Below are 10,914 nucleotides of genomic sequence, written 5' to 3'. Positions count from 1 at the left end.
TACGATAAACTTTAAGTCCATTTCAGCCAATTTGTTTCCAGCCACAATTCAGAGTCCTAGTTATTACCTAATAAAGCCCCCTCAAATGGCTTGGGACTGGCATTCAGCAACTGAGTCCTGCCCTGTACTCCATCACCTTTGGAGATGCACTTAGTGTGAAAAGGGCCTTCTTGTCAGGGGATCCCAATATGTGGAACGCCTCATCCCTCTTAAAGAGGTTCTGTTGGCCGTCTCTTGAGTTTCAGGTGTGTACCTAATCAATTTCTTTAATTACACCCTGCCTTCAAATCTGTTTTAACCTCCTGCTATCGTGAGGGACGCGGGTGGTGCTGTGGGTTAAACCACAGAGCCTAGGGCTTGCCGATCAGAAGGTTGGCGGTTCGAATCCCCGCGACGGGGTGAGCTCCCATTGCTCGGTCCCAGCTCCTGCCAACCTAGCAGTTTGAAAGCACGTCAAAGTGCAAGTAGATAAATAGGTACCACTGCTGCAGGAAGGTAAACGGTGTTTCCGTGCGCTGCTCTGGTTCGCCAGAAGCAGCTTTGTCATGCTGGCCACATGACCTGGAAGCTGTGTGCCGGCTCCCTCGGCCAATAATGCGAGATGAGTGCACAACCCCAGAGTCGGTCACGACTGGACCTAATGGTCAGGGGTCCCTTTACACCTATCATGATATTATTTTGTTATATGACCCTCTTCTGCTGTTGCTTTAACAATGTAGCTGATAATTTGTTTCATGTTATTTTTATTGTAGCTTTTAATCTGGGAAGCAAAAGTCGTTTTCTAAAATAAATAAGATTCCATTACAGCAGAACGGATTCCAGCAAATATTGACACAGATATTTAAGGGGTGCCATGTTAACTACCGTGTTTCTCATATTATAAGACATGTCTTATATTTATTTTTTCCTCAAAAAAACACACTATGGCTTATTTTCAAGGGATGTCTTATTTTTTTCCTCCTCCTCCTGCTGCGGCCGGCATTGCTGCTGCACCTATCACTATGTCTTATTTTCGGGGTATGGCTTATATTCCTTGAATGCTTAAAAATCCTGCTATGGCTTATTTTATAGGTATGTCTTAAAATATGAGAAACAGGGTATTTGAAAGCTGTTCAAATGAATTAATTCCATCTAATAAGATAGGATCCCTGACTCAGCAACTTAGAGGCATGTTTCCACATAGGAAGAGATGCCTTTTCTAAGGCTTGATATAAACACATGCACATTATCCAAAAATAAAGTCCTTCGTGCCTCAGAGCTGTTGTTTTATCCATGTTCTAATTTAATTAATTTATCAACCTATTACCTTAACGCATATTATTAATCTATTAAAATTACTTAAGTCACGTTGAAACCCTACGAATACCAAATTCATACACTGCCAACATCCTGCATGGAATGTATGCATGTATTCTGTCCGGTGTGAAGACTACGTGAGCATTGCGTGTTCCTAAGGAAATATACAAATCTGTAGATCATCTCCTGTGCTTTTCAATGCAAGATAATGTCCTTTAGGGGTTAAGTACAGTAATCAAGTACCGTAACTCTTAGGGACCAAAATATTACAGCCTTCAAAAGATCACAACGAAGAAGGTATAGTTAGCAGTTTCATAATTTAATGAAAAAAGTATTGTAAAAAGGGGACGTCTAAAAAAGACATCCATTTGTGAAAAATCATTCTCTCATTATATATATATATATATATATATATATATATATATATATATATATGGGAAACAAATTAGGTTAAGAGGTAATACTTCAAAGTTAGCCACTGAACACATTGTAAAAACTAGCAAATATATTTTGGAGACAGATACTTGAAAGCTATACTGTATAGCCAAAGTCTCCTCCTCCATGTATCTATTAAAATCATGTAAAATTAAACAAAAACAAAATTACTATCGCCTGAAGTGATATATTTTAGTCATCACCTTAAAATTACCAAAACTGAGGAATCTTGCTGAAGCACAATTTCCTACCGTTTATATTGTTCTCATGCCACTAGTCATGAAACACGATTGTTGTCGTCCCCCCCCCCTTCAGATCAATGAAGTAATTGTTCCCATTTTCAACTCTTATTTACTTCATGACCAGGAAACAATGTTAACAATAAATATGAAAAACTAGAACGAATGTATAGAGAAGTGAACATTTTCAGCACCGTTCTGAATGGCTGACAACATAAAGGCCAACCATTTTTTCAACAAAACACTAACATTTTTTTTAAAAAAGGTACTATATATTTACATGAAAGAAAATGCCTTAAAAATATATCTATGGAAAAAAGACAAATTACACAAACACACCATAGAAATGAGTAAACAAAGCAAACTTTTAAGAATGCCTAAAGCAAAGAATGAGAAACTCAAATTTATTTTATTTCCTTCAGGAATATCTCATCGTGAATCCCTTCTTCACAACTAATAGATTAAGGCTTTCAAGAAAAATGTGGCTCTTTATTTGTTTTCGCTGCACTGTTTATTATTAGATTTAAATTTACCCCAGTTCCTTTTACTTCACATTATGGAAATTTATTAATTAAAGCAAACTGTAACGATTTCATTAGTCAAATTATTATTTGATGCTGAAACCCATTTTTCCTAATTAAAGATCAATGCTACGCCGTAATATAGAGTAATTTCATTGACACCATTGCCACATATTACGAAGCGTTTTTGTAAAAAAAGAAAATCTAATTAGACAATAAAGTGGCCTAAGCAATTCCCAGGCTTTTTTGGCAATCAAAAATATTTTCATTTACTGTTTCTGACTATATTTAAACTTGGAAACCAAAACAAATGTATTCACCAATTTTGGCTCAGAAATCAGACAAAGTATTTGACAGCTGGCAAGGGGGCGGGAGAGTGTGTGTTTGTGTTGGAATGGGAGAGGAATGGATGCAATGTTGTGGGATCAAGGTTTTAAAAAGCCTTCTGAGTTGACAAAGGAGAATCTGGCATCACCGGTGATTGCCTGAATAGGTTTAGAGATTACATACTTCTAGTATTAAACACTATCCACATATCAGCCCTTTGTATCGGCTGGCTGGATAAAATATTTTGCAAGTGCAACCCACAACAAACTACTATGTACACGAGGATTAAAAAATAAAATAAAAAATGCTAGAAGTTAAAAAGAGTATTTACACAATAAAAGCAAGCTGCAATAGCAAAGGAAAACACAACTTTTAGCAAGGGCACACTATGAGGAGAAAGGGGGAATCTAGAGATCAGTGTGTTTGGCAGCATTGACTGTGGAGTCTGTAAACCTTCCTCAGCAGGCTAGGAGAAACCTTTGTAACTGGATCCTAGGCATGTTTACTTGAAACCAAGTCCCACAGAGTTAGAATGAACCTTGTTTCCAAGTCTTCAGAATCATACCACCTGTTCTGAAATTGGCTGAGAACATGATTTCTGTCTAGTAGTCATATGTCCCAATCCAGACCAAAACAAACAAACAAAACAATTAAGCAAGCACCATTATTTCAAAATAGTTTTGCCTTTTAAATTCCTTCAAAAAAAAAAGGTAAGAGATTGCTTAAGTGTTCTCATGAAGAGATATTATACTGAAGTTGCAGCAAGAATTGTCTGTTCCATCTTCTTGCAGATTGTCACAGATGGATGGGCTTTTAAGGATGGGCTTTTAGGAATACCTGCCCACTGGTACAAAGCAGAACACAATACATTTCCATAGACTGGATATATAAAACTATTTCTGCAAGTGATATTTAAAGTAACCTTTACTTATATAGCACTTATAGGAAAAAACCCCAATTAACAATCTTCAAAAAAGGGTAAACCAATTCACCACTTAAAAAAGCAAGTTCGTCATTTGCTCATAGATCCTACACTGTGTTCTGTAACCTGCAGATTTTCTAAGGTTTGCATCAATAATCTTGGACATACAAAGGCTGAGCTATTCCCATTATCCGGGGTTTCTAATCACCTTTGTACTGAACTGTGAGAAATCAAATTTCTTTTACTTCTACTATGACAATCTCTATTAAAGTCTTTACTTGGGACCTCTCTCTCCGAGCTGCTTTTTCTCAGTCTTATCTGTCCTTTATTCTCATCACTTTCAGCTTCAGAGTCACTGAGTTCCAAATCGGGACAATACCCATCATTGTCCTGGTAGGGGGCGCTCCCCATCTGATATTCAAGAGTTTGCTTGCCCCACGAACGCTCTCTCATCGACAGCCTTCTTGAGGGCTTTTCACAGCATCTGAGATCTTCCGTGGTCCTCACCAAACTGTTGGTCGCTTCTTTGAAGGACCTGCTAAAGTGTTCTATGGTTGATTTCCTGAAGCTGCTCTGGCTAGCCAAGTGGGCAGAGAGCACAGACTGCTGCTCGTATGTCGTTTGGCTAGAGCTGTCTCGCTGAGTGACATCCCCAACTCTGCCCATTAAGCCATTAGACTTTGCTAGATTAGAGTGCTGCTGAATTTTCCCGTTCCCAATGCAGGACTGTCCATGCAATGCAGCTTGAAGTGCTAAGGGTTTGCCAGACGACTGTCTGCGATGGAAGTCTGATGTATGTGCAGGTCCAGAATTCTTTGCTGCTTCATTCCTAGACTTCACCATCCCTCCCAGTAAGCCATTGCTTCTGTTTTCATGCTGAAACCTCGAGTAGGCTTTCATATTGGAAACAAAAGTCTCTTTGGATACTGGAATACCCTTTTTGCTGTAAACCACAACATTGTTGTCAGGAGAAAGTGGTTTACCAGATTTCAATTTATTTTTGCAATCACCTAATGTTGATTTTGGCATCTTAAGCTTCAAGGTGATTCTAGGAGGTGGATAAAACAGTGTGTTTTCCAGTGCACTTGTCAGAGAATGGCCTATAGAGGGGGGGAAAGGGATGTGTGAGAATATATTTAAGAGGCAGATTTCATCATGCAAATGTATGCAGCACATCTCCACAGAACTTAATAGAATCATACGAGTTGGAAGGGACCCTGTGGATCACCTAGTCCAACCTCTTGCAATTCAGGAATATGCACCTATTATAGAACTATTTAAATGTAGCAACCTGTAAGTTTATAATATGATTTGCAATTAAGGAAAGTTCCTTTTTCCTTGTTTCCTTGATAATAGATTCAAGAAAGTGTTAAAAAATTATATGCTACTAGATGTTTCTTGAATGCCTGGTCACATATTAAGGCTCTATCTAGCCTTCCCAAAGCAGAGGAGCATGAGATTTTAAGAACATAGTAGTAGGAAAACACTACTAAGTTTGTAGTATTTGCATATTCTAGTGTATTCTTCTTACTAATGTCTAGAACACAACTTAGATTTACTGCATTAAATCTGTTTAGGGAGGCTTTTAATGTTTAATTGTTTTATTTCATTTTTCTGTTGTAAGCCGCCCAGAGTGGCTGGGGAAACCCAGCCAGATGGGCAGGGTATAAATAAATTTTTATATTATTATTATTAATAATATTAATAATAAAAATAATAAATGCATTAATAAAAAGTTATGCCATATAGATAACCCATAACATGCATTTCTGGAATAGCTGAAAGGGGATTTTACAATTAACAATCCTAGAAAAGCATGTTTAAAAAGGCTCTGGAAGCTATCAACACATAGCAAAGATCTAAAGTAGACATGGTCATATTGGGACAATCAAATCTCATCTTATTAAGCCAAGTTACGCACAAGTGTTTTGCCTGCACATACAGAGACCCTTTGTGCCACACTGCAATCAGACCAGTAAGCGTGCAATTACCCATACCATTTTTTCTTGTTATGTCCTAATCAGGAAACTATGGTTATCAACTTCAGAATATGCCAGGATATTAAACCATAGTCCAAGCTGGTTTAATACTCCAATTTGTTCTCAATATGGTAGCTATAGTTTCCTGGTTTGGACAAAACATGAAACTATGGTTAATTACTTCCTGACTTAATCACTGCTTACACAAATAAGGAAAGGGGGATTGCATGTGTAAGTAAAAAGGCTCATGCGTATATTTGTTTAAAAACCTCAGATATGATCATCCGAACCAGGCTTGTTTTGCATTCCTTACCTGCAGCAATTTCCTGATTGATAAGCTGGACTTGCAAATTAAAAACCTGCTCATGTGCTTTGCTGTGAGAAAGTTTTAACTTCTCTCTTCTGCTTACCATGTAGCAAAGATTTCTTACCTACAGGGAAAAAAGCAAAAAACAAAAGAAAAAAATCCCCCTATTTAAAACCTTTTAACATATTTTCCAGAAATACCGAAGTCAATACTTGGGATAATATTCAATGATAAATTACAATATTACAGCCCCCATATATGTGGGAGTTGGGTTCTGAGTCATTGAGCATTTGCATGAGATGCAATGGGAAACCCATTGAAAGACAGCAAACAACCAGTTCTGCCCTTTTAGTTTCAGTGGTGTCTTTATGACGTTTCTGGATCACTTCCAGGTTTGGCACTGTGCGTGTGTGTGCGATGGCACACATATTGGTCGTGCGTAAAACTGGAGTTTCCTGTATTTAGAATCTGTATACTTAAATGATCTGCATGTTTTATTATTCATTTTGCAGTGTTAATGCTTGAACTCTTTCTCCGTTATGCCTTTAATATACTCAACGTTAACTCTAGTCCCTTCTGAACCATCCACCTGCAAAACATTCTCAAGTGCTTTAAAAAGGTTATCAGGTGACTATTGGTTTCCCAGGCTGGGCTAGTCTCCCTGTTTAGCAGGTAGAAGGTTCCTAAAGCCACAGCTATATAATGAGGATGACGCCTGCGGAGGATCCTTAATAGGGTCTACTGTAGCCTCCTTACTATGAGTCAATATATGGCCCCATCAGTAACGCTGACCCCATCTCAGGCATGCAAATGAGCCAATGGGCGCAGAATCAGCCTCCGACTGTAAATTGCAAAGAGTGTTGTAATGAAGGAGAAACCTCAGTGACACTTGAGGAAAGCAACCTGGTGACTGCTACAGAAGAACAGCCATGCACAGCATCAGCTGACATACTGGCCATACAGCAAGGTAGCATGGCACACCACAAGTCGTAGGATGAACCCAGCATCTGGCTGATCCTACTTCTACTTAGCTTCTTGCCATTCCCATTTCTTCTCTCCACCAGCCTCCATTATGTAATTGCTTGCTTACTTGATTTCTCACCCACTCTTCCTCATAGGGCCCCAGGAAGGGTTACAACAATACAATATACAATTATATATATAAAAGATTAAAAACAGATGTGGTGATAAAAACTAGTAAAGCCATTCCAGACAGAACAGTATCGATTTAGCAGAAGAGATGGGTTGCCTGAACTGCCAAGGTCAGGACAAAGAGGTGCATCTTCAGCATAACAGCAAAATACTGTATAATGAAGAGCTGCCACAGGAAAGGGGGAAAAGCCCTTTCCCGGGCCACCATTCCCTGCACTTCTGAAGGCGGAAGTACTACCAAGACAGTGCCCTTTGCTAAATTTAACACCCAAGGTGGTCTTTCAGCTGTTTAGGGTGCAAGTCACTTAGAGCTTTAAACATGAATGTGAGCACCTTGATGTGAACCTGGAGGGGGGGGGACTGGCAACCACATCAGCTATTTTTAAACTGAGGTTGTATGAGCTCTAAAATGGAACATCAGCCAGTAATCTGGTTGCTGCATTTTGGACCAGTTGCAGTTTCCAAATAGCCTTCAAGGGTAGTGGCACATAAGAGTGCATTGCAATAGTCGAATGTGGAGGTTGTCAGATTGTGGTGAACAGTGATGAAGTTGCTGGAGATAGAATAATAAGAAATAAGCACTACAGTGTTGGCTTGATCTGCCCCTTCCCGATTCCTGTTGCAGTGAGCTACTTCTTCCTTTATAAGGGTATCGTTTGCCACTTTCCCCCCTCTCCTCCTTACCCTCTCTAGATCCTGCCTCAAGTGCATGAACATCCTCATTCGAGTATGAATGCTATCTTCTTTTGGCTGAACCAAGCCGTTTTCTTCATCCTCCCTGGGAGGAAATAATGGTTTATTAAAGTTACTTTTCCGTTTTAGTTTCCAGTAATTATAGATCAAGTCCACAGTGAGTTTAGGGAGGCCAAGTTCTGCTGCGACGTCATCAATCCTCACTAGGGAGTAGAACTCCTCCTCCAGTTCCCGAAGTTTCTGAGCACGCAAACTGGTTTTCTCGCTCTCGGTCTGCTTCTGGTCTGCTGTGCTCTTGGGATTAACGTCTGCGTCGGGCATCAAGCTCTGCTTGGTTTTGCTATGTTTTAGGCAGTACGACTTGAACTTGACTTCATCACCATCGTCCAGGATTGTTTTCATCTCCAGGCTCTGCTCAAAGGCACATGTGACATGAAAGGCAGTAATGCAGCTCTTCACGGAGCACTGTTGAGTGAAGGAAACCACCACCAGTAAGCATCAGAGGAAGAAAACCAGCCAGTGAAAGCTTAGAAAGTATCACAGGCCTTTTATTATTACACATGTGCACAGAGTTTCACAGGCGGTGTTCAGAAGACACAACTTTACTTTAAAGATTGTTTATTCACAGGTTAGAAGTCTGAATGGTAACCTTCAGACAAAAAACAAAAACAATTCTGTTCCACTAAAGATTCTTAAGAAATACAGGTTATAAAAGATTGATGTTTAAGTACTTTATCTTAGGAGTTACAAGCTATGCATACAGGTATACACTTTCAGAAGAGGCAACACACACTGTTAATGAAAAACAGCCTATTCAATCATTTGTTTCTTCTGTATAAGCTCCAGCATTCCAACACCATGGGGAATGCTTGGTTCACGATAAAGCCTCAGCAGCAATTTGGCATAATGGCTGTGTTTTGAAATCACAATAAGCCATAGGTAATGTTTAACTATGGCTTTTCATGACCGAGCAGTATGCTTGTGCAAGCTAATCAAGTCCCCACTTTGCTCTTTCCCCATTCCTGGCTGCACCATGGCGGGATTAAAAAAAATACCTGCCTTGGCTTCACATGCGATCCAAATCAGAGCTTGTGGTTGGTTTCCCCAAAACAAACCATGAGCAGTAAACAAATAACAAAGCTTGGTTATCACTTGAGGTTTGTTTGGAGAGAAAGCAAATAATGACCCTGGGCTTGGGCGACAAGACAAGTAAAGTTGCTTATGGTTTGTGGCCAGTTGTGAGGGAAAGTGAATTAGAAACTTTGAGCAGTGTGCACTGCTCATCCACATTAAACCACATATTAAACCTAACTATGGTTTAACATGATGTGCAAAGCAAGATAACTTGACTTCTGCAAAAACTGTTTAACTAACGTTTAGCCACCACAGTAGCTAAGTAAGTAGCAGGGTAGGATATAGGATCCACAGCTTCATGACAGATCCACAATTTAAGTAATAATGCAAGCATTTGTATAGAGCTTGCATTATTACTTTAATTATGTATCTGCCATAAAGCTGTGAATCCTGTATCGTGCTACTTAGCTAGTGTAGTGTCTAAGCTTTAGTTAAACCACACGGAAACACTGTTTACCTTCCCACCAGAGCAGTATCTATTTATCTACTTGCACTTTGACGTGCTTTCGAACTGCTAGGTTGCCAGGAGCAGAGACTGAACAATGGGAGCTCACCCCGTCGCGGGGATTTGAACCGCCGACCTTCTGATCAGCAAGCCCTAGGCTCTGTGGTTTAGACCACAGTGCCACCCGCGTCCTTAAAATATAAACACTGCTAAAGGCTATTCTGCTGCATCTGTCTTCCACCCAGCACAGGACAGTTGTTCCTTCACCCTGAACCTGTTGAGTTTGCTAGCGTGCAATTTCTGCTCTGCAGCCTCAAAGATCACAATACAGAATTAACACATACCTGGATACAAGCACCAGTTTTCAATTTGCATAAGCTGCAAACTAAAGCCCATCTACTTGGTGGAATATGGGACACTTTGGTAATTGGTTCCATTCGTTCTGGACAAGCAATGCTTACCTAATAATAAAAATAATAATAAATTATGGATTACTATGACTGACATGACCAGAAAAGAGCTATCAAGCTATTATATTTCAGCATATTGTAAAAAGGCAAATATAACAGCTACAGCAGCTAGGTGACCAGGGGAAGATTGCATTCCAAATACTTCCATGCTAGTCTACTTAAAGATGGGCTAAAACACTTCTTATTCGTACCTCTGGAATCCAAAGAGCACAGCTCACATGCGCCCACTTGGTGCCTGTCCTTGTAGCTTTCATGGCCCCACCTCTCTTTGGACACAAGAGACACTGAGGGTGTATACCTAGAACACAAGTACGACACAGCCAGCTTCCTTCAGGAACCTTTAGGATGCCATAGCATGCCTGAGGATAAAAACAAACTGCTGCTTTATACGACTCTATAAGTGAAATGAGACATCACTGATTTATATCAGTACCAACATAGTTTTTTATTTTTTAAATGCTACACACTAAAACCACTTTGGGAGAATTCAACTATTTGCCAGATGTCTTAAACACGAAACAGGAAAGGAACTCTTTCCTAACAAGTAAAGAGTTACACACACTATTAATAGTGCTGCACAGAGAATTTCTACAAAAAGACAAAGAAGCCAAAGGTCTGATCTCAGAAAGGTTGGCCAATGGTAGCTGCGCCTCCCTAACCCCAAAACCTTGCTATTTATTGGTGTGTATCTCACACACATAGACACACACACACACACACACACACACACACACACAAAATCTAGAAAAGTAGCTCTCTGTGGCATTTAGAACCAGCATACCCTGACCTAGAAAGGTGTCTGTATAGCCTAAGGAAGACTCCAGAAGGATTAGCCTATCAGTTATTTCTGGAACATTCCAAATTAATCCAGAAGAGTCATAAGAGTGCACTCTTGCATAGGCATAATTCTAGGTACAAATTTAAAACATCAGCTTTCCCTCATTATCTCACTGTGCACTCACTGCACCATGCTCTACTCTTGTCATTAACAAGA

At 39.7% G+C, this 10,914-nt stretch overlaps 1 protein-coding gene across 1 annotated transcript in view; it reads right to left on the bottom strand.

The window, feature by feature from the left end:
• Positions 1 to 3,482: 3,482 nt before the first annotated feature.
• Positions 3,483 to 10,914, bottom strand: part of JADE3 (jade family PHD finger 3) — a 39,215-nt gene continuing 31,783 nt past the window's right edge. The window contains exons 7-11 of the mRNA XM_035114259.3: positions 10,112 to 10,279; positions 9,795 to 9,911; positions 7,863 to 8,336; positions 6,033 to 6,150; positions 3,483 to 4,840 (exon numbers count right to left, since the gene is read on the bottom strand). Coding sequence (XP_034970150.1) covers positions 3,945 to 4,840; positions 6,033 to 6,150; positions 7,863 to 8,336; positions 9,795 to 9,911; positions 10,112 to 10,279 — 1,773 coding nt within the window. The 3' untranslated portion in view covers positions 3,483 to 3,944. The remainder of the gene's footprint in view (positions 4,841 to 6,032; positions 6,151 to 7,862; positions 8,337 to 9,794; positions 9,912 to 10,111; positions 10,280 to 10,914) is intronic.

This window comes from Zootoca vivipara, chromosome 4, assembly GCF_965207765.1.
Source record: "Zootoca vivipara chromosome 4, rZooViv2.hap1.1, whole genome shotgun sequence".
NCBI classification, from domain to species: Eukaryota; Metazoa; Chordata; class Lepidosauria; order Squamata; family Lacertidae; genus Zootoca; species Zootoca vivipara.
The sequence above is the reverse complement of the archived record's forward strand: the minus strand, read 5'-3'. Positions and strand labels throughout refer to the sequence as shown.